Consider the following 26,639-nt stretch of genomic DNA (forward strand, 5'->3'; position numbering starts at 1 on the left):
GAGAGAGAGAGAGTACTTGTTAGGATGATTGCACGATCTTGTTTTGCCCGCTTCACAACATTCCATAAATTATGTCTTGAAGCTGGATCAAGTCCGGTGCTGGGCTCATCCATGTAAACAACCTACATAGAATTTGCAAATGAAGCAGTAAATAGGATATCAAGAAATTTACAGGGAAAATTGTCACACAGCTAGAGTAGCCCAAGAGTGATCAAGACATACTTTAGGATCGCCTATCAGTGAAATTGCGACGCTGAGCCTTCTTTTCATACCTCCACTATACTTTCCAGCTACTTTGTCTGCAACCCCACCATGAAATAGATTGACACTCTTCAAAGATTCCTCTACTGCCTTGAGAAACAAAATTTAGATGCAGAACAAGGAAAAACAGCTAAGCTTAATCTGCAAGCACAAAATACATAAATGTATGTAATGACTTACTTCTCTTAATCCAGAACCTTTGAGGTTCTTAAGTCTTCCATAAAAAAGTAGATGCTCCCTTCCAGTCAGGGTTTCCCATAGTAGGCTGCAAATGTCCCAAACTCAAGAAGTTATTTAATTCAAAAGGGAAAGACCAGAAAAGGAAATTTATGCCTTCTTGACAGAACAGGCAGATATCACAGCTTACTCATGCTGTGGGCAAACTCCCATGCTGGTATATATTTTATCCATCTGAGTGTTGATGTCCAAACCTTGAACAAAAGCCGTGCCAGAGGTTGACTTCGTCAGACCAATCATCTGTTGAGAGATATAGAGATGTCATGAACCCAAAGAATCACAAGAGCAATGAAATGTAAGAATGTTGTAGTCACATGAGAAAATCCAAAAGGGAGAACCAAACCCAGAAATATTAATCAAATCCAAGGAGGACAACTACCAGAGCTGAGTGAAGCAGATGTAAATAGCTATAGCGCGGGCTAAAGTGACATTCACTCGTGTTATTCAAATATAGGAGTACTTGAAGTTAATTATAAACTCCAATAAACATTTCTGTTATATATTGGAGTAGTATAATATTACTTTCTAAACAAACTTTCCAGCTTTTTATCACATTTTGTTTTAGATAATCAGACGCAAAGTGGTAATGAATATTGATTCCACCAGAAAACCAGAAAAAAGTTATGTCTAAGGAAATTTTAGTCATATATATATATATATATATATAGAGGCCGGATATGAAGCGCACGTGCGTAAGTGCGCACCGAGCTCCATCCGGCGCACCTCCACCCCAGCGGACTCAAGCAGCGTCCCCGATCACTTTCCCTCCCCGGCGAGTCCGCCGAATTCCAGTTTTCCGGCGAGATCACCCAAAACTTCAAATAAAGTCGATCTCGCCGGCGTCGGCGCTGGAGGGTGGAGGGTGGAGCTTCGTGCGCACTGCGGACGTGCGCTCCATATCGTTTCCGTGTGTGTGTGTATATATATATATTAAGTTGATGGAAAAGGTCCAATCAGTATACTCACCATATTAATAAAAGAGGTCTTCCCAGCCCCATTAGGGCCAAGCATACCAAAGCACTCCCCTCGAGACAAAGCAAGAGACATCCCTCTCACGGCAAATTTCTCAGGGTTTCCATCTCTTCCAGGATAAACCTTTTTGAGGTTGTTGCAAATAATTGCATGACTTGTACCCGGTTCCAGAAGCAAATTGTTGACCTTCTCCATCTGGAAAGGACGCGAAAGCTTTGTTCATGTTTACAGTAAGATGAAAACTTATAAATATCCAGTAGATGTGCATCAACAAAATACCCACTGAAAATTCGTATGAGTAAACAACATGAGATATGCAAAGGGTAGTAAACCTATGAACTATCATCAAATTATATAACAATCACTGACTGAATCATAGTAATCCTAACAGGAGTGATTTTAGCACTCCACTTTTCAACACTTTTTCCATTGCACTCCACAATTAAGTAGTTGAAAGCGGACTGCCAAATCACTTCCTGAAAAAAAAAAAAAAAAAAGTACAATTTCCATCTTCCAACCTAAACGATCTGGAAAATCATTACAGTAACTCGTACCATCCCTTGTGGTGCACCAGTCAGACTGGCTCGTTCAGAGCATTAGTAATTGCGCAATGTAAATATAAAAATAATGCGGACTGATAATTGCAAGAAAGAGATACCTCTTGCCCAACATCAGGTTTGTCCATCTGCAAAATCACTTTAGAGTCCTGTCTTTGCAAACTAGGCATCCTACGAGATGACAGTTTCTTCCTTCCTCTTTGAAAGAAAACTAAGGGATGTCTCACACTTCCTGATGATGATACAGCTTGATCTAGGTAGTATGCAAGAAAGAGTACCACAAACCACTCAACAGCCATGATAATCCAGACCTCTTTCATCCCATTCTCTCTATCACTCAAATCTCGCCACCGCATCCCATCAGTTCCCATATAATTCCCATTAAAGGAATACTGAGCAAACTCATATAACCCCCGATATAAAGAGAAGCCAGGATATAGCTCTAGAACAGTGATCCAACCTCCTACAAGAAACCAAAACAATTTCACAATTTTTTGTGGGAATTTTTTTATGTATAATTAAGAAGTGGCAAAGTTAGAAGAAGTATGGTACATTTTAGTCCACTTACTAGGGAATGACGAAGTTTGGAGGAAGAACTGAAAAAGAGAGGCTCCCAAAAGCCCAGTTCCAAAGACACATATATAACCTATGACTGTTATCATCAAAAGAATCATGATAGACATGTCAATCAACTCATCATGCAAGATTAAATTCAAGAAGTTCCACTAGTCCAATATATTTCCATGAAAAGACAAACAAAATATTCAAACCTGCAGAAGTCTTCACGTTTGAAAACATAGTAGATACTAGAAAAGCCGTTGATACTTGCAAGTTGATATAGATGAAGTAAAAGACAAATTGGATGCTGTAGTCATTCAGTGTGAAGAATTTTAATCCTGTAAAACAGTCAGCTCTATTAAGCTAATTCATCAAATACTTAGTTCAAGAAACTGGAAGTAAAGCCAGAATAATATATACTTTTCAAGATTATCATATTTACCTATAAGTGAGCCAAATATAACAAAACATAACATGTAGATTGAAGATACTGTGAGAAAATATATATATGAAATCATCCAATAAGGTCCATCACCAAGTCCATGCATTTTCATCATGATTCTCAATTTTTGTTCTTTCTCATAAACCAGTGATGTCAACACCACCTACATCAGAATTGAGCAAGAAGGGAAAGGTATAAGTAATCATGTGTAGACACTGATCAAATTTATGTGCATAGCATGGATGATAAGATTGGGAAAACTGAGCTTTTACAACTATTTCAAGTGGTAGTTTAAAAGGTTGCAATTGATTAAGGTACAGCCTAGCATAAGAAAAAAAAATGTGGTTCAATGGATAGGTTCAGATTCAAGTTCAGAGGCAAACATTGCTAAGTTGTGGAAGAACTTGTAGCATGGCATGTTAACTTCATGACTCCAATATTCAGATGATACAAGACAACAAAGAAGATGATGACGTACAAATCTGACGATATTCCCAATCATTATACAATAGTTCAGACAAAAGGGTGGTTTGTAAGGTAAATGCAATTGGCCACCTATTAAATTAAAAAAATAAATAAATAAAAATTCTAGCAAAATCCATGACTACAGACGAGTCTTGTAAACTTGACCAAGTTCTATGGATGAACAATGCTTCCCATACTCACCGGGAATAGCTGTAAAATGACCCATGTGTAGAAGAGTGTACCAATAAGAGAAGAAAAGTCCAGCCTGAGACTGGTTTCAGGCTTGGGCATTTCTTTGACAAACTCAAGCAAAATGTTTGTACCATATCCTAGCAAAAACTGAAGATACGCATTGGATACCTGTGAATATATAGAATTGTTAGCAGTTGTTATTGTTTGTCAGTTGAAAACAAATAAAGAAATAATAATAATATCATCCTAGTCAGGGAAACAATTTAACCAAAAATCACATGCAGTTTCAAATGTAGGAGATCGAAAATACCATTGCTCATTGACAAATTATGAATCATTGATTGCAACAACAGATGCAATGGCCTGATAGCAGCATGGCTAACATTAGCAATTTTTTTCAGAAACCTAGTACTGGCTGCACACTCCCAACAGGCCCAACTACTACAACTCTAATGCTCTAGCAGCATGAAGGTTTGGTAATCAGGTCCAGACTACTACACAAGCAGAACTCCTAATAACATTTATTTCCCACTTCTCTCAATCTTGCTCTATCTTCCGAGTCAAAGATACTTGTGAATTAAAGAGACCATATTCTTTAAACTTGTAAGATTCACAGAAAATATTCTTATGAACAGTGACACACTGACTTTAAAAATAAAAATAAAAATAAAAACCATTACTCTAGACTCTAGATAAAACTCAATATATATGAGCTAGATATATACCAAATTTACTGAGCGTGGAATCCGCAGCAAAGCAATAGGACCATTGCCTGTGTCATTCTTAAAGGTTGAATTATACCATATGCTTACATTAAAGTTGTTCCTATTCGAGTTAGAGAAGTCATAAGCTGCATGAAAACCACTATCAGTATTGCGCTGCAAATACAAATGCTTTTCACAAAAACAATGGAGGCAGATATATAAAGTAGATAACCTGAAAGTAGTTCATTAATCTTCCTTTCTGAATTCCCATATCTGTAACCTTTATATAGCTCATTGTTTACCTCAGAAGAGCTATTGCGCCACACATGCAAACCTTGAACACATCTCACCTCTGGGTTCAAAACAATTTAGGTGATTAAAAGATATAGAAGGTGACATGCAAAAGAATTTGTGTATGTGGCCACACAAAGAAGTTCAAAGCAGAGCTCGAATGTTTCCGTCATGGATGTGCGGACCTTAAATTGTAGAGCAGAAATTGAGACTTTAAGATCTACTATAAATAAAGGAGCAAGGATGTGTTTACCTTGTTGTATTTCAATGGATGAAATATTAATGGGAATAGAAAACACAGAGTTTTCTGAGCATTTGCTTTGCACGTTATACATCGGAAGACCCGAATAGAAGGCAGGATCCAGGAAATTGGAATATTCAGGCAATGATTCTGAGCCCTGAGACATTTCAAAAGAACTGACATTAAGGTATGAGGAAACTAAAAAGACAAAATACTAAAGAAGATAAATAGGATGGTATTCTCCAACAAAATGAAAAGTAAAGAAACGCGGAGAAAGACAACTTACTAAGACACTACTGGCTAAACTATCCGGATTATCAGAGGAATTCAAAGTAAAAGGAATTGTGAACATATTCCGAGCCACAACTAACAGAATGCAGAAAATAACAGTGTTAAGTGAATCCAAAATGAACATACTAACAAAACAATTAGCAGAGAAAGAGAAGGTAAATACCTTCACCAAGAGAATGATTATTCCCAGTGAACAATATGGTTACAGGACAAGATCCTGTCCTCTTGCATGATTCGCTCGGCAAGTCCTTGTATGGAACAACATCAGATATCACCGCGCGAAAGTCAGGATTTGGGATTTGAAGCAATGGCAGCCATTCTGGAGGATGAGGAATGGGACAAGTGGCCGCTTGATCCAAAGTTGAGTACTTTAATCCACAAACTTTCTCACACACGCCGTCTCCATTAGTATCAATGCAAACACAGCCACACCTATTTTCAGGCTTGTCGAGTTCAATGTTGACCAAAATTTGGATGAGAAGCAGCAATGTACAGAGAAGAATTGGGACTGAAACTAGCCTAACATTCTGTTTTATATTTCGTTTCTGCATAAAACAAGTAAACAACATAATACACCATTATCATAACATTTCATATATCTCCTAAAGTCACACAATTTCCAACTCAAATCTCAATATAGGGTCATTAAACCAATACATAATCACATTTACCAACTGAAAGTGACTACTTGATAAATAAATAACTAAATAGAAAAGAGAAAACGACCAAGAATCGATCTTTATGTACGAAAATGAAAGAAACAAGCGAACCCAGAAGTGTTGATGCTCTTTGATTACGTTATAGTAATTAAAAACCAAATTTGAACCAAACCCAAAACAAGAAGATCACAAAAAAGAACCCAAAACAAGAAGGGAGAGAGGGACCTGGAAAGTTAAGCTCTTTCTGAGCAGAGCATTCGCTCGAGTCCAGAAGCTGGCACGGCTCTCCGTCTCCGCCATCGAATACAAACAGTAGCAGAAAAATTTGAATTTCCCACTCAAAATTCAAGCTTGCTCATTCGTTTCTTCTTTGCTTTCTGAGATTTAGGTGATTGTGGACGGCATGGCTTTGTAATAGTTTCATGTTTATATAGTCCAAAAATCAAATATAACAAACCAATATAGTCCGAACCTTTTGCTTTATTTACGAAAATGACACGACGCCTTTTTTTTTTTTGGTTACAAAATGACATGCCTTCGCGATCTTTGGTGAGATAATCTAAATATTTAGGTGAATTGGTTTTTTTTTTGTGCGGTTTCAGATCAAACACGGATACTAAAAAGATCTATAAAATTATGTTCAAAAGGTTAAGCTCAGTTTGACCTGACTCACTTAAATATTCATATTACAATAGTTAACCAAGTGAAACTAACATGATGTTCACTTTCTTTACATGCATCTTTCTCACCCAAGTGCTAGGTGACATGATACTACATGTTTGTTTTCACTTTGTTTTTGGTAATGATCTAAGCAAAGAGGAGACTAAACGAGACATATTAAAAATAATATAGAATTAAATAAATTTAAAGACCGGATTGGGTGGGTTAGGACCTGACCCCATATCAAATCAACTTTTATGCGTGTTGATGTTTTTTGAACCATGATTTGTACAGTGTGGTGGTATTGCATTTTTGGTGTCAAATACTCAAATGCATACCTATATTCGTAGATACAAGCTAGCCTCCTAACATGCACTCTACACATACCAATTGGCTTTTTTGTTTGCTTTTAAACAAATATAAAAAAAATCACGTAAATGAAAAAAACATAGATTTCTTAATAGAGATCTATGAATCCAAACAATGTCATTTTGCATTTGAAGACTCATGGATCGGGTTATTTCTTATGAGAGAAGCTTCTCACTCTGTAAGATTACGGCCATTTCGATGATTGCAAAGATGACCCTGTTTTATTCGTGAGAGATTGCAAGTGCAGCAAAAAGAGTGGACACCTTCTCGATCAAACCATTACAACGTTAAACAAAAAAAAAACCCAAAAATTGCAAGCCGTCCTCTCTTATCTCTTGAATTCTTTTATCCATTGAGTGTCAAACATATTTGTGTAAATATATCATTCACTCATAATCTAACTTAGAACGTGAGGAAGTTTCAGTGGCAAGGGAGCCCTTCTAGTGAGGGCCCTTAAGTTGAGGACTTGGTGAGGACTTTTCAGCTTATCCCACATTTCGATCTTATATCTACATCTTGACCGTTCAGTTTATAGGTATTTATGAGTAGATCATTTATTCAAATTTTCAACTATATTGAAAATTGTTAAGACATTCATAAGTATGATTTATCAATTATGAACTTGAACGGTTCATATTTAACAGATTTGGTTCATCTATTAATTTGATCTAGTTTGTTATCTTAACGAACACCAATTTGGATGAAAATTTGTAGAAATGATCTACTCATATAAACCTAAAAACTGAACGGATAAGATGTCAAAATGTGATTGAAAATTGGGTCTTTTAAACCATAAACCGAAAAGTCCTTACAAAGTCCTCAACTTAAGGGTCCTCACTAGAAGGGCTTCCTCAGTGGCAACACCAAGGGAATCTTTCTAAAAAATGATATTGGTCAATCCATTTTACATATAAACCACACTCCTTATCTTAAAAAACTGAAGATATGGTATGGTTTCTTGCAAGACATGCTAGACTGATTTTAATTATATATACTACCTACTCCTCCATGAACCAACATCATTTTCTGGAGAGGAAATTTCACTCAAGTTGGCTAGCTTATGAAATTCGTAATTATTTACTTCTATTTCTTGCAATACAAGTCACTTATGTCTCAGTTTTAAACAGATTATGTCACGTAATAGCCATTTTATAAGATATGAACATTTTCCAAGAACTTACTAGAAAAGCTGATCATAGTGGCAACTCCGTAAATCGACTACAAACAACGACCAAATGCGTAAATTACAGAGCCTAAGACCAACGGCTGTGTGGTAAGTAAAGTAAAAAAAGAAAGTAACTATTTTTGAAACAGTGGTAAAGAATTTCCCATATCCTCTCGCTCTCGCGCCACTTTGTTTGATCACTTAATTTCCCCATGCACACCAAAAATCCGAACCAACGTCATCGGAAATCATGGAGTTGGTGAGCGGATTCCCGTTGCTCCTCCAGCAATTCACGGCCTTGTTCAAGAAGAACCTCCTCCTGGCGTGGCGGCACAAAGTCGGCACCACCGTCCACCTCTTCTCTTCCTTCTTTTTCATTTTCCTCATCTTCTGCATCGAGAAAGCAATCAATGTTCACAACGCGTCGTCCCCGGAGAACAAGAGCGTCACGGACCCCGAGCCGCTGGTCTCGCCGCCCATCCCGCCCTGTGAGGACAAGGATTTCATCAAGAAGCCGTGCTATGACTTTGTGTGGAGCGGCGACGACCCCTTGATCAACGACATTGTGGACGCCATCAGGGACAACAACCCCGGCCGGCGAATCCCCGCCGAAAAGGTATGATTTTCAAATGAAGTAGTCTACACAATGTACATTTTTTTTTAGAAAGAAGACATAGAATTGCATTAAACGCAACTGAGATAAGTACAACAGATATAAGTACATCGGATTTGTCATTGTGGTTAATCCTCTACCGCAAAATTGAAATGCAGGAAACAAAAGGCAAACCTAACTAATTATGCGTTGCCTGAGGGTTTTGAATATTTGCACATGCATGCAGGTGAAAGCGTTTAGAACACCGGCTGAAGTAGACGAATGGCTGCTGGATAATCCTAAGACTTGCCCGGGAGCTTTGCATTTTACGGTGAGAAGTCCCGATGTGATCAGCTATGGCGTGCAGACTAATTCCACTCAAATTTTAAGAAGAGGGGACGGTGAAGATCCCACCTTCAAATTCCAAATTCCGCTTCAGATTGCCGCGGAGCGTGAGATTTTTAGGCATCTGATTGATGGTATTGTGTTTCGCTTCGTTTCTTATGACATTTGCATGATTAATGTCATTCCACTCCTTGCTTTACATGCCTGCCTGCTTCTCATTCAGTTCCGGATTTTAGCTGGAATATTTCTTTCAAGGAATTTCCACACCCTGCAAGGGAGGTGTCCTCAGCAATGCAGAATATGGGACCAGTCTTCTTCCTTGCAAGCGCAATGTTTGCTTTTGTGTTTCAAATGACTTCTTTGATTACAGAGAAAGAACTAAAGCTCCGAGAGGTAACATTTACTTCAACAGTCTATCTATTCTTTCTAGTTACATAATGTGCATGAATGCTAATCCGATCAGGTATTTTCGGAGCAGGCAATGACGATGATGGGTCTTTATGATACCGCCTACTGGTTATCATGGCTTGCATGGGAGGGAATCATGACAGTTCTCTCATCGCTTTTCATAGTTCTCTTTGGAATGATGTTTCAGTTCAAGTTTTTCCTAGTCAACAATTTTCTAGTCCTGTATCTTGTCTTCTTTCTTTTCCAATTGAATATGGTACGACCACTCTTCCATGAAATTGCTTCCATGTTCATTTCTGTACTACTTAAGCAATGAAACAAGCTTCCAGTCCATGCTCTTTTATTTGTCAGATTGGTTTTGCCTTCATGCTCTCGGCCTTCATAAGCAAGGCATCTTCATCCACAACTGTGGGTTTCATCATATTCATTATTGGCTTTATAACCCAGGCAAGATTCTCCTGCAGGTTAACATTTTCATTTCAATTAGGGGTTATTGGTTCATTGGCAATAACAGGATCAGTTTTCTCATGCATTGCAGGGCGTTACAGAGATCGTTCCTTATAAACCTGGAATTCCTGTTCGATATCGAATCGTTTGGTCTTTCTTCCCGCCCAATCTTCTTGCCAAAGCTCTACAGATACTCGCTATTGCAACAGACACTGCCCAACGTGATGGGAAGGAGGGGATTAGGTTGAGTAAAGTATCAGATTGTGAAGATGGGCATAAATCATGTGTTATAACAATTGTATGCACGCAAACACGTCTTATAACAATACATTTGATGTTGGTTCCTATGTCTTGATGTGTTATTGATCTTTCCATCTTAAACCTTTGATAGGGTGACATTTACAAATGGCTTGTAGCTACATTCTTCCTCTGGTTTCTTCTGGCTATCTACTTTGATAACATTGTCGCAAATGCATCTGGTGTGAAAAAACCAATGTATTACTTTTTAACTCCTAGCTACTGGTTAGGGTCAAGTGGGGGAAAAGTACAAGGTAAGTAGTGTGATCAGACTCGAGATTAGTTTTTGCTTGAGTTTTCATTTTTTTTTCAATCGTATGTACTTATGATCCTGATACTTTTCTTTCTGATCTTTTCCTAGAGGGTAACAAAGCGGTAACAAAGGATCATATCGCTCCAGAAGATGTGGATGTCCTTGAAGAGGAGAACCTTGTCAAACAACAATCTATGGAAGGCACACTTGATCCAAAAATTGCAGTTCAGATACGCGGACTTGTTAAAATATATCCTGGGAAAAAAAGACCTTTTTGTTGCTGCTGTTGCTGCTGCTGCTGCAAGGAGACTAAACCTTACACCGCTGTCAAGGTAAAGAAAAAGAAAATCTTTTGCATTTTTCAGTTCTCAATTTTTCATAAGGAAGTTCAGACCTTTTCTTTGTTTGTATGGTAACCATTTATTTTGTTGGATCACCTTCAGGGATTATGGGTGAACTTTCCAAAGGATCAATTATTTTGTCTACTTGGACCTAACGGAGCCGGGAAAAGCACAACAATCAGTTGTTTAACTGGAATTGCACCAATTACTGGAGGAGATGGTAATAGTGTTGAGTCCATCACTCTAAATAATGATGAATATCAGATCATGAAGTCCCTAAGGATATGATAAAATAGTAACATATACATCTTTTGTTAACAGCATTAATTTATGACCATTCTGCCCGAAGCACCGGTGGTATGGCAGCTATTCGAAAACTTATAGGAGTTTGTCCACAGGTGACCTGCTCTAGCTTTCTCTTACTCTATGCCTCTCTCTATCTCATGATTTTAACTTTGCTGCAGAAATCTATAGAAAAAAAAAAAAAAAGGGACTACATTTAACTTGTCTGCTTCTCATCTTCCTTGTTAGTTTGATGTTCTTTGGAAAGCATTAACTGGGAAAGAGCACCTCCACCTGTTCGCTAAGATTAAAGGCCTGTCCCCATCTTCAGTAGAAATGGTATGTGAAACACTAACCTGAATATATAGGTTAAATATCTGAACTGTAGGTATCATGAGCTCGAAGAAGAATGACTGTTTGGTGTCTAATATACTACTTTATATGGATGCTCCCTCTTGAATGCAGATTGCTCACAAGTCATTGGAGGATGTGAAACTCAGTGACGCAGCTAGCATGAGAGCTGGGAGTTACAGTGGTGGGATGAAACGTCGCCTGAGTGTAGCAATGGCATTTATTGGTGATCCGAAGTTGATCATTTTAGATGAACCGGTATGGACATTACAACTTTTGGTCATTGAGTTAATCTACTTGCACTGCTTATGAAATAGAGATTTATGGTCTGCAGACAACAGGTATGGATCCCATAACAAGAAGGCATGTATGGGACATCATTGAGGAGGCCAAGAAAGGGCGTTCAATTCTCCTAACCACACATTCAATGGAAGAAGCTGACATTTTGAGTGACCGGATAGGAATCATGGCAAAGGGGAAGCTGCGTTGCATCGGAACTTCAATCAGGCTCAAGTCACGTTTTGGGAGTGGTTTTATTGCTAATGTGAGCTTCAGGGGAAGCAGTGATCCACAAAATCATGAAGCAGTGAAGCACTTCTTTAAACAGGTATGTTAACTCTGAAATAGTTTGAACATTTTCTTTATATGCGCTACATGTTTAACTTAGCTGATGTTTTGAGTTTTGATAGCATTTGGACGTTATACACAAAAACGAGACCAATTCCTATCTGACTTTTGTTATTCCACAAGAAAAAGAGGGACGTTTACCGGTAATCGTTTCTCTTTCCATGTTCATTATTCTGAATTGTACCTCATTCTCAAAAATAGTTATGATCCTCCTAGTCTTAACTAAAGCCTCACTTGGAAGTTATACAATTCTGTACAGAGTTTTTTTGCTGAGCTTGAACATAGGCAACAAGAATTTGGTATAGTTGACATCCAACTTGGTCTTACAACTCTAGAAGAAGTTTTCTTAAATATTTCAAGACAAGCGGAGCTAGATGCCGCCATGGCAGAGGGGAGGCTGGTTACTCTCACCTTAACATCTGGAGAGTCAGTTGAGGTAAAGCACAACTTCCTTTCTCATTATATTACTCTGAGCAAGACAGATATAAGGTCATCTGTGAGTTCATGATTTCTTGATTTGCTTTTCTAAAAGTATTGCAATGACATTGCAGATACCCGTAGGAGCCAAGTATGCGACGATTCCAAAAACAGAATCCGAAGAGCATCCACAAGGTCTTATGGTAGAAGTTTACTGGGATCAAGATGAGACCGGCAAACTTTGCATTGCTGGTCACTCATCCGAAACTCCAGTACCTCGTAACATTGATCCCAGGAGTTTACATTAGCTAGGACACTCAACCAGTTCAAGTGGAACTGTGATTCACCCCAACAAAATCAGCAATCCTAATTCCCATTGAACTGTCATAGTACATGAATTCTTTTGTAACTATAGTGAGCAACTGAGCACCTGGATTGGGAGTGTTTTTCTTGATGTAGAGTTTCCACCCCTTTTCCGCTCAAGCTCTAAAAATCTGATTGTAGAGGAGGTTTAGGGTTCCAAACTTGCAGGACCCATATCCCACTTTGTCACTTCAAGATGCAAAGTGAAACTCCACCTGTGTAGGGAGGTCCTAACTTGATTAGATTGTTAGCTTAGCAGTCGGTCTTGTTTCACAGTTATGCTACAGCTAAGGTTCTTCGCTTCTCATATTATTTGATTCCCTGATTGCAATCAACGTCAATGCTTTTGAATCTGATAAAAAAGTAAAAATATCAAGTTTCAGATACTGATACCTGCAAATGTTTGGACTTGTGTAAGAAATATACAGAAACAGAAGTGAGTACCAAATACGATTAAGTTTACCGTAACAAACATGAAAGCACAAATAAAACCATAATCAGTCACTATACAAGACCAGTAGGAACTGCTGGAAATCATGTCAAAGGACTCCAAACCAACCAGTCTTTAGATTTAATGCAAGATAGTAGAAGCATGAAACCTATGATGTACATTCACACACATCCCAAATGCAGACAAATCAGGAAAGGCTCTTGGCCCAACACAATCCTCTAACAATATAGACCACGTTATGGTTTCACAACACTTTGAATCACACTGCATAAATCAAAAACTGAGACGAATATCTGCTGCTTTAATTGTAATAGACACCCAAGTGGATTTACGAATTCATCTTCTCCACTCTGCTTGGCTTGCCTTCCCTGCAAAGTCAAACAGTAACAGGGTGGCTCAGTATACTTTTGAGTAACTATATTGTCAAGTGAAAAGACTAATAGTTTTGACTTCTCGCTGAACTTCCTACGGGAAAGGAACACAAAATAGTTCATCTGCACTGAGACTGTAAGAATAAAATTCATCGCTCAAAATCAGCAAAGATATGATTTTTTTGTTTTGGAAGAATTCCAATAGCTCAACCAAATATGCAATCTGTTTCCACTTATCACAGGGAAGGATATGTAAATTAGCTTTTAAAGGTTAAAATCATACCATTTCCGTCTCTGGAGGCCGACAGAGATTTGTCACTTTTGATTTTTCCACCTGATTGAACCAGTTTCTGTGTCCTTGGAGACTGTGAAGTGATTTTTCCATTAGCTGATGATGGCAGAGATTGACGGCGAGTGGAGTTGGTTTTCTCATTCTTCTCAGTAGCCTCCAGTCCAAGCCTAGGAGATCCTTGTGCTCTCAGCTTTGCCTTTGCAGACTCAGTTGCTGCCATATAGCTTGGCAATGTTGGACTATTTTGCAACCCATTCTCTGAACGTTCTTGTTTAGCTGGAGTTGATGTCTTCCTGCTTGATTTATGGTTGTCATTGCTTGTTAAATCTTCCTTCTGGCTCAAAACCCCATTTGGAACAGGAATGTTTTCATCTTTTTTACTGCTCTCTGTTAATATGTTTGACTCGACTGCAGCTTCATCACTAGGTGTATTTATTTCTTTACCAGTGCCCTCTGTCAAAGTCTTCAAATCCATTGCAACCTGATCATGGGATGATAAGTCAAAGACCTCTTTTGGCGCTGATGCTTCGGGTGTTATTTCTGCATCAGGTAGATTGGATGGTGTATCTATTGGCCCTTTCTTCATCTTCTCAACAGAGTTATCTGTGATACCTTCAAAAACATTATGACCTGAAGCACTTGATGCCTTTTCCAGATTCTGTTTAAGATTCTGAGTTTCAACTTCCGTCTGCACGGAGTTCTCTACTATGGGAGTATGAACCTTCCTCAAGTTGCGTTTAACCTTTTCAAGCTCAATTTGTGGATTTTCTACCACTGGATCTGCTGGCTGGCTGGAAACTTTCCTAAGGATACGTTTGGGTTTCTCAGGTTCAGAGGTTGCTTGCACCGACACACTTTCAACATTTGCAGATGGAAGCCTCCGGGTGGTTCGCTTTACCCTGCCTGTTTGAGGATCCCGATGTGTTCTCTGAGATTTTGAATCTGGAACTTTTCTTGGTTGGGGAAGTGGTTTCCAAAAATTGGTTGCTGACCAACGTTCTAACCAGTTTGGAACTGAATTTGGATCTCCAGGTTCATAATGTAAACGCAGAGGCATGACAATAGGTGAGAAAGCAAGAAGCTGAAAAGACAAAAACCGAACTGTTACAACATGCCATCTTGAAATTTTCCGAATCATACAAACCAAAATGTTGCAAGTCAATCAGGAAATTCGTTGAATAAAACTTTTGAACAGAATGTCAACGTACCTTACTAATGAAAACATTAACCGTTAGCTTTGCCATTTGAGTAGAGATATTAACTCTAACAGGATCCACTAGCTTGCCCTCCTGCCGGACAATATAAAAGAGGAATATAGTTAAGGGCAGCACGAAGGAACACATAACCCATGATTAACTACATTTATAAATATCATATGACAAGTGAATGTGGCTCAGGTGTTTACTACAATATAATATATTTAGGATGAACATAACAAGAAATCCACAAGGTTCCTTGCTAACTGATAGACAGTGATTTAACTAATAAGTGATAACTAGGGAAAAAAAAGAAGTAATAACTAGGAATTGATAAGTGCCAAAAGTACTGAATACTTGTACCATAGGCGGCACATGGCATCTGTTTTGCACTTCAAGACCAATATTAGACTGCCTGACTTGTCGTCCACGACTGAGTGCCTGTAGCTTGACAATACCCAACATACTGCCTAGTGTAGCAACAGCTTGTCTCCTGACCAAGTGCCCACGGATAAGTGCCTGTAGCCTTATTATGCCTTTTAGAGCCCAAAAGGCGCGGCGAGCCTTCACATAGTATACCAATGTCAGTGATTATACTAATAATGTAAAATTCTGGCACTGGACAAAAATATACATAAATTGATATGATTTAGCAGCTGATGTAACACTACTTTTGCAAGAAATTTACCAGATAACCCCTAAAGGCAGCCTGTGCCTTTGTTGCAGCTTGCTCTTGCCTGATTGTTTCCGGATCATATACTGCATTTTGTGGTGTAGACCCTTGTGAATCTGTACTTTGGGTTCCTGGCTCCCCATCACCTAATACACTTGGAGCTTCCCTGTTCTCCAATTCTAACCCTCTGTTATTATCTGTGGTGTTCGTGCTTTCATGAAAAGCCACAGGTGGGTTTGAAACAAATTCAGTTCCTGCTTCCCTGGCAGAAACCACCACCTCTTTTTGATTTGAAATTCTCTGTAAACCCGAGATAAGAAACAGTATTTGTGCATGTCAAAGCTTCTATGAAATTCAGAAAGTATGTAAACTTCTGAATAGATTCAATGTTAAGAAAAAAAAATCTGGAAGTTTGTCTTAACATCAAGACATAAGAAAACTATTGAGTAAGGTGCATGCATTTGTTTTGCAATTGTGCATTCTTACCTCTCTTCCTTTTGATATATTAGGTTTGGATGACTTCTTCCCAAACAGAACAGTCTTGATCCATTTAGCCGGTGATTTGCCCATTGCAGGAAGGCCAATAACACGCAATCCTGAATCCCGCTTACTGCAGTGTTCCACACAATCACAATTAGAGTATACATAAATAACAAACTGAAAAGTCACACTCATGCAATATATTCCAATAAACAGGAGGAATAATCATACAATGGTACAGAACCAAATACTGTAAAGAGCAAATCTTAGGATGCTTATGATAACATCAGACCCCTTGTGTTGACTTCAAACAATCTAATAAAAAAAGGCTTTTAACATTTTAGCTTAGTTCAATTTTGTCGTAACTCATACACTTCTAAGAACTGCATACATCAAATCAAAGTATACACCCAATAACAGAGAGAGCTTGATCTTAGCATGCCTAAAGTTTCAAACTTGCAACTATTAACACCTTGAAAAACAAGAACCAAATGCCAAAACACAATCCACATTTGATCTATTTGAGCAAATTAACTAATAACTCTTATACTATACATAAGGAGGAACCAACCATTTTTTCCAATCACAGCACACCTACTGAACCCAAAAGGATACCCACCCAGAAATTCACAAAACCCACAAGATCTTAGAACCTCAACAAATTGCAAGACAGAAATGAGGTCCAACCACCCCAGATCTGAAACTCACTTACCAAATGTAGACCTTTCCAAATCTTCAAACCAGCTTTTCCTGCAAAACACAAATCTCAAAACAATCAGACCCAGAAAACAAAAGAGGAAACTTTCCCAAAGATTTAGCAGAGAATATCAGATTTTTTGAAAGAAGGAAAAAAAAAAATAGTACCATATGAAGAGTTCAGTGAGTGAGCAGAAACCCAGAATGTGATCTAAATTAACAAAAACAAAAAGAAAAAACTATAAAGCCATGTCCTTTGCTTTACTCTCTCTCTCTCTCCACTCCTCTCCTCTCTGTACTTCTTACACTGACTAAACCCCCAAAAGAATTTAAAAAAAAAAAAAAAAAAAACTGAATTTGAATAAATTGGTGACTGGAGAAGGCACTCTGGTGTGGTAAGGTCCAGCTTACAAGAGTATGCGATTGGCCAATTTAACTTGCTTATCTTAGTAACTATGACTGTTTTAAATCAAACGGTTGAGATATGGAGCTTACGGTGGAGACGAGTGCAGGGGAATTTTGCGTTTGGAAAATAAAGAAGGATGCGTTGGCAGTCCCCAGTGCAGTTGAGCCAGTTAACTTCTGAACCAAGGGTACTGTGTCTTTATTTATTCCCAAGCATAGTGGAAATGACGAAGTTGCCCTCGCGGTTGGATAATTGGATCCTAGGCGCCATTGGGCGCGTGGGGAGATCGTGGCCGTAGATGTGGGCGGCAGAGGTGTTTGGGGGAGCGGTGGGATTAGGCTTGATATTGTCACGGAGTGCGTATGCAGGAACCCAGTGTCATTATAGTCATTACCCGATTTTACCAAAACACCCTTCATTAAGGTGCTAAAGTTATGTACCCGCACCAACTAACATTGCTGCTTAAATGTTTTTTTTGTTGTTAATATTTTTGTGATAAAGAATGGCCGGATTGCGTTGCCCCGTGGTGGACAACCGGTTTAATTGACAGGGATCGGTGTAGGGATCATGGAGTAGTTTTCCGGGAGAATGTTGGAGTGGTGGTTAAAAACTCGAAGTCACGCACCACCTACCTTCACATGAGCCTAAAATTTTAAAAGACATTTGGTTGCTCTACGTATAATTTTGTGTTCGATGTTAATGAGATTCGATACGTAGTATAGAATATAGTGACTGAAAACATTTTAGTACATAGGTACCTAACACATTGAAATTTCATTCAAGATAAAACTTGACCAAACCCATCCACCAAAATTTTAACTTAAAATAATGAAGAACAACTCAAAGAGACAACACCTATTATATAATCATGGAAACAAACAGTCTCTTTCACTTTTCATTATCCAGAAAGTTGGTTGCAATACTCAACAACTATACCAACGCTTATATAATCAACATTGTTAGGGCAGACTTTGTCAAATTACTTGATGCAAGACTAGACTATGCCGAAACCTTACCAATAAGATTCTTTTCCAAGATCAGGAATAACCATCATCCCAAGATTTGATGTCGGACGTAACACTTTTTAGGCACACGGTCTAACATCATGCAACTCTTTTGATCAAAACCAAAAATGAAGAAAAAAATAGAATGCAACTCTATCTCGTTTCCCCCAACGGAGCAAGGACGTGCTCCGTGAGAAATAAAAATGGCTCGGTACTAACTAAACCACACCGCAAGTTTGACCGGTTTAACCGTATATCAATTTAATTTCCGGTAAGTTCAATTTTCGGTTGTAAAATATACAGCCCGTAATGTATTTAGCCCAATAAAAATAAATTCCGACCCAAACTGCATGTCCAGCCCAAAATCCTAAAGTAAGATAAACCACTTTCGTCCATACCTTACTGTCAACCGCAAAATGGGTTCTAAACGGCAAAGCGATTTGAAATTCGAAATTCGAATCCCTCAAAGCATAAAAGGCCTGGGTCCCATGCAGCGCCAGCCGTTGCAACATCGTCATCACACGCCGTCTACTTCCCCAAACCCATATCCACTTCCCACGCGTCCACCACCTCTCCCAATCACATCCGCACGATCTCACTACTCCCACAAGTCAATTCCATAAAACCAATAAAAAACCAACACGTGGAATAACAAGCTAGACACGAGAGTAGCCGAACGCGAGTCGGAGAGTTACCATGCGGGGAGCGTGTGGTGAGGATTTGAGTTTTTGTGTGGGGTATTCCTACACTTTCCCGCTCAAACGAATCAGGTCAAAATTGGGAAAAAGGTAAAAGAAAATAAAATTGAATATAAATTAGAGGCAGAGTCTGTGATAGAATTTCATTTTGGTTTGAGAGAGAAGCAGAGAAGACAGAGCAATCGAATCGCAACCCGATTGATCAATGGAAGAGCCCCAATCAGCCCAGTCTGCCCAATCAGGTATTTAGATTCATTTCTTGTTAGTTTTGCGAAATTGGGGCTTAGGTTTTCTTGACTGTGTTTACAGGAAAGCTTCTTCGCTACGGGCTGCGATCCGTGACGAAACCGAAGGAGGTGAAGCTACCGGCGGCGGAGTTGTCCAACCCCTCCGCGGCTTCTAAGAGGTACGTGGCGATGTGTTAGGGTTAGTGGTTGGATCGGTCAATTTGATGCTGAATTTTGCAAATCGAGATGTTTAGATTCAATGATAGTACTGTGAATGCTTTCGATTTGATTTTGGATTTCAATTGAAGTGTTTTGTTTCGGTAACTAACGATTTCGATGTATGAAACTGCTTGAATGTTAAACTCTAGTGAGGGAGTATGATGTTTGAGCATTGATTCTAAATTGCTATACCTTTTCGCTGATGATTGCGATGTTTTGCCTTGAAATTGTACTGAATTGTGTACATGGGATGTCGATTTTCAGGGGAAGAGCTGCGTCGAATGTGAGCAAAAGTGTGAGTGTTCTCGATCTGTCGGGCAAGGACAAGCCTGTTAGGCCACCCAGGAGGCTCTCCATTCCTAACAAGGTGGCTGGTACTCCAGCTCCGAAACTGGGTGGGAACATCACTCCCGTTTCCGAGGCTAGATCAAGGAGGTCTGTGAAAAGTGAAACACCTGCTTCGGATGCTTCTAGGCTGACAAGTCGGAAGAAGTTTAGTATCCTGTCCTCGGAATCATACTGGCTTTCACAGATTAAGCTCTCTGAGGCTGCTGGCAGGCACTCAGTTTCGCTTGGGTTTTTCAAACTAGCCTTGGAGGCAGGATGTGAGGTACAACTAGTTTATAAGTTTCTTTTTAGTTTTCACCTTCCAGGTGTTTGGTCATTTAACACCTCCATTTTTTGAACATAGTTCTTTTGAATGTGTTAATATGTCATGTATCAAGGTATATGTGTTTGAAATTATGTGCAAGACTTAATTATGATCACTCTTTTTTTCAGCAACCTCTTCAGCGGATGCGGGATGAGCTAAAAGCTTATGCACTTCGTCATAAAATTGGTGATCTTGCTGATCTTGCAGTCCCACTGAAAGAACTATTTGAGAGCTATGGTGTTGTAGAAAATGAGCAGGTGCAGGTCTCGGAAACCTGTTCTCACGTACCTGAAGAGGGGACTCGGTCTTCTGATGAAGATGCCAAGAGCTCTTCATCGACAATGGGAACTAGGAAACTGAAACCCAAGTCATTGAACACTGATATTGCTCAAGTCACTCCAGTCATAAACAAACCCAAGAAGGAAGTACCTCAGAAAAGTATTCCTGCAGCCAGGACTAGGGCATCTGCGGCAAAGAAGTCTTCAACTTCAGCACCTGTTTCTGATTCTGGTACGCAAAGATCAGCAGCAAAGAAACCCCAGAAACCAATTAAGCAAGAAGCTAAGAATGAAAAGGATAGGAAGAAGCAGGGGAAATCTGCTGTTGAACAAGGCAAGTGTATGAAATAATTTCGTTTGTGTGGTTATGTGTACTTGTCTAGTCATCGCTTACTTGTTCAGTGTTGTGTTACATTAGCTAATGATTTGCTGTTGTCACAGGGTCAGTTATCCCTACATCTGTAGAGGAAGCACTCAATGAGAACAAAGAAAATGAGGTGAGCTGGTATATATATTGCCTTGTTCCATTGCATCTGCATCTGGATTTGTCTGTCTTTTGCTTCATTCTGCTCTGGATTCCATTGACTCTTTTTTCTTCCTCTGCAGGATGCTGCCTCAATGGAGGAGATAAATTTGACTGAAGTTGCTTAAACATATTACCCAAGAAGCTAAACCAATTGCATTCTCATACTCCTGCTGGGTCTGTCTGTAGTGTTCTTTTTTGTGGAGGATTCTTATGTATAGAAGGTTTTAGGAATTTAGGTGAAAGGTTTTCAGGTTTGTTTGGTACTTTGGTGAAACCATTTTATTTGCGTGTCTTTGGTTTAAACTGGGGTTGTTTGTTTATTGTTATTCAACTGCTGGTGATTTCGATTGTACTGAACTGCAAAGTTATCTATATAGTGTCTATTCGTCATCATGTCGTTATATACACCTGTTGGATTGTGTTCCAAGTAATCCGATGCTGATAATTTACAGTTGCTAGTTCTTTATGAATTAGGACTATATGAATTGCACTTTCACATTTGTTTGAAAGTCAGGGCTACCGTGTTATAGAGTTGGTCTCCATGCTACCAAAGCTGTAGTGAAATTGTTAGGATCATTCCTAACCTTCAGCCCAACCTACCTTCATCATGTGATCCTTTCAGTTCCCAGTTGCGTTTTCTTGTGGCAGCAACCCAGTTCCCAGTTTGCAGCAACTCAGTTCCCAGTAATAGTCTGCATCTTATGTTTTGTCTCTCTAGGCAGTGCCTAGTTTGTTTGCATTCTAATAGTAGTGGTCATTTAACCCACCTATATGTAAGGAGCCTCCTCTCCTGGAGAAAGCCATCAACGAAATGAGTTTAGTTTAATTTACTTGTTTTTCCTTTCCATTGTTCTTTGAGCTTATCATCTGGTATCCAGAGCCAGAGCTTGAAGGGTCTCCGATGAGGAACCTCCAAGTTTCAAACCCATCCTCCACCCACCCCACATCTTCCTTAGTCCCACCCATCCCACCGCCTCGCAACAACAACACCTAGCAATCAAACCGCTCAGCCATACTTCTTTCCACCGACCATCTAGCCACTTTTCAGGCTACCGTCGATGACCTTCAATCTCAGTATGATGACGTGCAGTACTCCATCGCGGCGATAGCGCGCAGCCAAACTCATATGAACCACTAACTCGCCACTTTCCGAAACATCATTCTCACTCGGTGGGAAAACCACCCTTCTACCCCAGCACCACAATTTGCTGCTGCTGCCCTGGCCTCCTCCACCAACACCCATATTTTGGAGCCTTACTCGCCACCCATATTTTGGAGCGTTACACTTTGGCAATGACGATTCAGTTTGAATGAGCGCTTATGAGCTCCGTGTTTTGGTCACATCAGTAAGTCTGGGCGTGCAAAGTCTCTTTTAGTTGTTGCGGGCGTGCCACCGTCCGGACGCGGAATGTAATGGTTGTAGTAGCGGGGTGCGCTTAGCCTTTTGCTTCTAATCAAGCGACTGAGGATAGAGAGAGCACCAACTCCACCGCAGGGTTCTTCAGATTCGCCTTGCGTACTGGGCAAGGACTTACAGTAGTCCGCCTGAGCATCACAATATCGATACTCGACGTAGGATCGAGCAGAGCTTCAATTGGGAAGAAGAGGAAGAAAGAGAAAGCTCCGGAGAGCATACGGGGAAACGAAAGGAAAGCTCCGGGGAGCGTCTGAGGTTCGACTAGGTCAAGAATTGTATTGTATTTTGTAGAGTTGAGTTGTTGTATTGTTTGTTGTGTGTAGTGTGTGTGTAGAGAAGGTCTGCTCGAACTCCTTTATATAGAATTACTTAGGGCCACAGGTATTGGCCCAAAGCATGTCAAAGACTTGTAGGAGTCTTCAACGATAATATGGTATCGTAGGCAGTTCACCGGACTTAATTAGTTGCCTCTTGATATAACTCTGCTAGCTAGATAGCGAGATAGTGTTTAAACACCTCGCGGAGACTTGGACGTATGTCACTAGATGTGCACTCAACTATAATTAAGGAATAGAATCCTTAATCAATATATAAACCCTCTAACCTCCTCATGCACGTATGACCGCATAGTCCTTTAAGCGATTAAGGATTTTGCTTTCTTATCCATTTGAGGTATTGTAGGCGGGGTCTTCTCTTGCTAGCTCAATCGATATATGTTTATATATATACCAAGCGGAGCCCGCCTCTCTCCTTCTTTCACGCGAACTGCCTTCGCATGTAAGCATAGTTAACATATGTGATTAATGGATAACATTCTTAACCAATGCAAACTCCTTGACATGCACGGAGCCATCCTTTAATTAACATCAAATCAGCTCGCGGCCCTTGGTATCTATCTCTTAGGCGAACTCCGTCGCATACAAACTTCTTCGCATTCAACCTCGAGTCCCTTGGTCCAGCTCGCCCGCCAACCATCTCGCATGCAACCTCTTCGCATGCATATAGGATAAGTATTGCTTCTGTCCCGCTATACCACATCCAAGTGCAACATACCCTTATCCATTTCACATGCAATTAAGGATAACTACGCTTTTATTCAGAATGCTGGCGGGATTCTTTTCCAAGCCAAGGTGAGCAGGCGAGATGCTCCCATGCATGCACACGTACCCTTCATGCAATTAAGGTATTCAAAATGTGGCACCGCGCGGGATGCTTTTCTCCAATATGGGATGCGGCGCGAGATGCTATCAAGATGCTCATGTGATCAAAGAACCACAAGCCATGCACGTGCTCTTGTATATACAAGTCGGGTGCGATGCTAAGTCAAGGCGAAGTGTTCCAAGCCGGGGCGAGGTGTTCCCCCAGCAATTAAATTTTTCTTGTACGCGAAGTCCATTATGCGGAGTCCATTCGTAAGCGGACTGTCCAGCTCGCATGACTTTCTGGCGGGGGCCATCACTTGTAAACCCATTATTTCGGGCTCGCCGGTATGACGTGGACCATAAATTTAACTAATATTCACATAGACAATTACTGTCCAGTAAAATATTAATTTGGGTGTCAACATTGCCCCCCAGCCTCAAAGTCATGAATATCAAGAATGACTGAAGAGGTTTATGTTTCATGCTGCCCCAAAGCCACTGGTATTGACTCGGCTCATACATCAAAGGACTGTAACAAGCCTGTGAATAGGCCCTAAAACTCAAGTATCCAACAACAAAGTATTGTAGCGAAGCTGCTGTACAATTCGCCTAGTACCATATTAATCAACTAACGTTCAATGAATTTAACATAGGTACCGTAGCATTGAAAAAACTTGCGCCTCGCTTGCTCTGCTCTTGAAGACATGGTACCATGCATACAGCTTGAGTAGATACTGTCTTCGAAGAGATGTAGCTCGAGTGGATGTATTTGGAAAGGAATCGTCTGACCTCGAAGGGATGTACCTCGAATAGATGTAGCTCGAAGGGATGTACCTTGAGTAGACGTTCACTTTGACTGGATTCAAAATTGCCCTTAGCTTGAGTTCTTGGCGATGGCGAACCATCTTCTTAATAATCATGGAGTGTACTTCGCTGCCCCCCAGTACAAACCAAGGAGAGTCAAACAAAAGGTCTATGTCTGCGAATGACCGCATAATCTTGAATTTTTTTTTTAGAGGCCACAGGTGTTGGCCTAAATAATGACCAAGACACCTCAAGAAGGGTCTAAAGTCTGAAATATTTGGAACACATCTCCATCCCATATGTGTCCCCCAGTTTTGATGTCTGTTCGACGATACTTGGGAAGAAATGAAGGGCATCAAAACTTTAGTATGCCCCCCCAGTGAAGGAGTTGTAGTACCATGCATCATTGAAGTTAGCAAACACCGAACAAGGTTGTGGATCGGCCTTGAATAGATCCCAGTGTATGAATGAAGGTATACAAAACTTATATGGATGCCCCCCAGTAAAAGAAAGCATGCTGCAAGGTCATGAAACACATTGAAAAGGCACATTGCAAATTCGCGCGTATCCTGACCTGTCTGCATTCAAACTGCCATAACTCCCTCCAGGAATGTCGGAATGATGAACCGTAAAATCCTCTGAAAAATAGACATCCAGAGATTTCTGTTGATATAAGGCTCGCCTACTAGGTCGTCCTGGATCATTTCAGCTGAATCGGCGAAGTTCTTCCTGGATCATTCCAGCTGAATCGGCGAAGTGGACTGTCCGGCATCCTGACCCGCCTGCATTCAAACTGCCATTACTCTCTCCAGGAATGGCGAAATGACGAACTGTAAAATCCTCTGGAAAGTAGACATCCAGAGCTTTCCATTGATATAGGGCTCGCCTGCTGGTTCTTCTCAGATCATTCCAGGTTGATCGGCGAGGTGGACTGTCCGGTATCCTGACCCGCCTGCATTCAATCTGCCATAACTCTCTCTAGGAATGGCGAAATGATGAACCGTAAAATCCTCTGGAAAGTAGACATCCAGAGCTTTCTGTTGATATATGGCTCGCCTGCTGGTTATTCCTGGAGCATTCCAGCTTGATTGGCAAAGTAGACTGTCCGGTAGTAGCTGTTGCAACTTTCAGCAACTATTAGAATTTTCTTCTCTGACTTGACTTCGCTAGCAGCAATTCAAGGCATATGGAATGCCTTCTTTATTGTCTCCAGGCCTCAGGGATAGGCCTCAAATAAAGTTCAAGCCTTCTAGAGGCAAAAACGTTGTCTTGCATTTCAGCAAAACCAAGAATCTCTTTTTTTTTATTGTTTTCTGCTATTTGATTTTTTTTTGTATTCTTCTTTTTTCAATGCGAGAAAGAAAGAAAATGAAAGAAAACAGAAGCAAGGACTGAAGTAAGGCTAAGAGTAAAGGAAAGAAGAGAGTATAGCATGGTTAGTTACCCTTCGTAAGGCCACAGGGGAGGCCACCAATGCTTCACTCCAAGCCTCGTCGCCGTTATGTTCTCGGCGTGAGACTCTTGTCGTCGAGAATTTCCAAGTGTTGAGCAGGGCTGCTTCCTTTCCAACACTTGGAAATTCTCGACGACAAGAGTCTCACGCCGAGAACCAGCAGGCGAGCCCTATATCAATGGAAAGCTCTGGATGTCTACTTTCCAGAGGATTTTACGGTTCGTCATTTCGCCATTCCTGGAGAGAGTAATGGCAGTTTGAATGCAGGCGGGTCAGGATGCCGGACAGTCCACTTCGCCGATTCAGCTGGAATGATCCAGGACGACCTAGTAGGCGAGCCTTATATCAACAGAAATCTCTGGATGTCTATTTTCCAGAGGATTTTACGGTTCATCATTCCGACATTCTTAGAGGGAGTTATGGCAGTTTGAATGCAGACAGGTCAGGATACGCGCGAATTTGCAATGTGCTTTTTCAATGTGTTTCATGACCTTGCAGCATGCTTTCTTTTACTGGGGGGCATCCATATAAGTTTTGTGTACCTTCATTCATACACCGGGATCTATTCAAGGCCGATCCACAACCTTGTTCGGTGTTTGCTAACTTCAATGATGCATGGTACTACAACTCCTTCACTGGGGGGGCATACTAAAGTTTTGATGCCCTTCATTTCTTCCCAAGTATCGTCAAACAGACATCAAAACTGGGGGGCACATATGGGATGGAGATGTGTTCCAAATATTTCAGACTTTAGACCCTTCTTGAGGTGTCTTGGTCATTATTTAGGCCAACACCTGTGACCTCTAAAAAAAAAATTCAAGATTATGCGGCCATTCGCAGACATAGACCTTTTGTTTGACTCTCCTT

General features: G+C 40.2%; 4 protein-coding genes across 4 annotated transcripts in view; 2 read left to right on the top strand and 2 right to left on the bottom strand.

The window, feature by feature from the left end:
* Positions 1 to 6,170, bottom strand: part of LOC101313213 (ABC transporter A family member 7-like) — a 7,303-nt gene extending 1,133 nt beyond the window's left edge. The window contains exons 1-16 of the mRNA XM_004299339.1: positions 6,096 to 6,170; positions 5,375 to 5,756; positions 5,207 to 5,286; positions 4,933 to 5,077; positions 4,621 to 4,740; positions 4,410 to 4,534; positions 3,694 to 3,852; positions 3,028 to 3,190; positions 2,798 to 2,923; positions 2,596 to 2,679; positions 2,129 to 2,490; positions 1,465 to 1,665; positions 629 to 738; positions 442 to 526; positions 223 to 351; positions 17 to 122 (exon numbers count right to left, since the gene is read on the bottom strand). Coding sequence (XP_004299387.1) covers positions 17 to 122; positions 223 to 351; positions 442 to 526; positions 629 to 738; positions 1,465 to 1,665; positions 2,129 to 2,490; positions 2,596 to 2,679; positions 2,798 to 2,923; positions 3,028 to 3,190; positions 3,694 to 3,852; positions 4,410 to 4,534; positions 4,621 to 4,740; positions 4,933 to 5,077; positions 5,207 to 5,286; positions 5,375 to 5,756; positions 6,096 to 6,170 — 2,452 coding nt within the window. The remainder of the gene's footprint in view (positions 1 to 16; positions 123 to 222; positions 352 to 441; positions 527 to 628; positions 739 to 1,464; positions 1,666 to 2,128; positions 2,491 to 2,595; positions 2,680 to 2,797; positions 2,924 to 3,027; positions 3,191 to 3,693; positions 3,853 to 4,409; positions 4,535 to 4,620; positions 4,741 to 4,932; positions 5,078 to 5,206; positions 5,287 to 5,374; positions 5,757 to 6,095) is intronic.
* Positions 6,171 to 8,314: 2,144 nt separating this feature from the next.
* LOC101313221 (ABC transporter A family member 2-like) lies at positions 8,315 to 12,732 on the top strand. Its single transcript, XM_004301113.1, has 16 exons — positions 8,315 to 8,680; positions 8,904 to 9,135; positions 9,225 to 9,394; positions 9,480 to 9,665; positions 9,761 to 9,898; positions 9,948 to 10,154; positions 10,248 to 10,407; positions 10,515 to 10,738; positions 10,850 to 10,967; positions 11,069 to 11,145; positions 11,279 to 11,368; positions 11,495 to 11,638; positions 11,715 to 11,987; positions 12,070 to 12,150; positions 12,267 to 12,443; positions 12,559 to 12,732. Exons 1-16 carry the CDS (start codon positions 8,315 to 8,317, stop codon positions 12,730 to 12,732), a joined length of 2,817 nt encoding a protein of 938 aa, XP_004301161.1.
* Positions 12,733 to 13,226: 494 nt separating this feature from the next.
* LOC101313512 (protein IQ-DOMAIN 31-like) lies at positions 13,227 to 17,192 on the bottom strand. The gene is made up of 8 exons (XM_004299340.1): positions 17,115 to 17,192; positions 16,963 to 17,000; positions 16,257 to 16,380; positions 15,786 to 16,070; positions 15,461 to 15,661; positions 15,110 to 15,190; positions 13,893 to 14,982; positions 13,227 to 13,606 (listed from the first exon to the last, which is right to left on the bottom strand). The coding sequence occupies exons 3-8, from the start codon at positions 16,338 to 16,340 to the stop codon at positions 13,575 to 13,577; spliced, it is 1,773 nt and encodes a 590-aa protein (XP_004299388.1). The 5' UTR covers positions 16,341 to 16,380; positions 16,963 to 17,000; positions 17,115 to 17,192; the 3' UTR covers positions 13,227 to 13,574.
* Positions 17,193 to 19,224: 2,032 nt separating this feature from the next.
* LOC101313802 lies at positions 19,225 to 21,126 on the top strand. The gene is made up of 6 exons (XM_004299341.1): positions 19,225 to 19,296; positions 19,364 to 19,460; positions 19,765 to 20,110; positions 20,281 to 20,764; positions 20,872 to 20,927; positions 21,037 to 21,126. Exons 1-6 carry the CDS (start codon positions 19,260 to 19,262, stop codon positions 21,079 to 21,081), a joined length of 1,065 nt encoding a protein of 354 aa, XP_004299389.1. The 5' UTR covers positions 19,225 to 19,259; the 3' UTR covers positions 21,082 to 21,126.
* Positions 21,127 to 26,639: the final 5,513 nt, after the last annotated feature.

This window comes from Fragaria vesca, linkage group LG5, assembly GCF_000184155.1.
Source record: "Fragaria vesca subsp. vesca linkage group LG5, FraVesHawaii_1.0, whole genome shotgun sequence".
NCBI classification, from domain to species: Eukaryota; Viridiplantae; Streptophyta; class Magnoliopsida; order Rosales; family Rosaceae; genus Fragaria; species Fragaria vesca.

Coding starts and splice junctions, on each gene's coding strand:
- LOC101313221 (XM_004301113.1), top strand. CDS start 8,315: ATGGAGTTGGTGAGCGGATTCCCGTTGCTCCTCCAGCAATTCACGGCC. Junction 8,681..8,903: donor GGCGAATCCCCGCCGAAAAG/GTATGATTTTCA, acceptor ACATGCATGCAG/GTGAAAGCGTTTAGAACACC. Junction 11,146..11,278: donor TTATAGGAGTTTGTCCACAG/GTGACCTGCTCT, acceptor CTTCCTTGTTAG/TTTGATGTTCTTTGGAAAGC.
- LOC101313802 (XM_004299341.1), top strand. CDS start 19,260: ATGGAAGAGCCCCAATCAGCCCAGTCTGCCCAATCAG. Junction 19,461..19,764: donor CCCTCCGCGGCTTCTAAGAG/GTACGTGGCGAT, acceptor GTCGATTTTCAG/GGGAAGAGCTGCGTCGAATG. Junction 20,111..20,280: donor CCTTGGAGGCAGGATGTGAG/GTACAACTAGTT, acceptor TCTTTTTTTCAG/CAACCTCTTCAGCGGATGCG.
- LOC101313512 (XM_004299340.1), bottom strand. CDS start 16,340: ATGGGCAAATCACCGGCTAAATGGATCAAGACTGTTCTGTTTGGGAAG. Junction 16,071..16,256: donor ATATATCAAAAGGAAGAGAG/GTAAGAATGCAC, acceptor TCGGGTTTACAG/AGAATTTCAAATCAAAAAGA. Junction 15,662..15,785: donor CTGCCTTTAGGGGTTATCTG/GTAAATTTCTTG, acceptor TACTATGTGAAG/GCTCGCCGCGCCTTTTGGGC.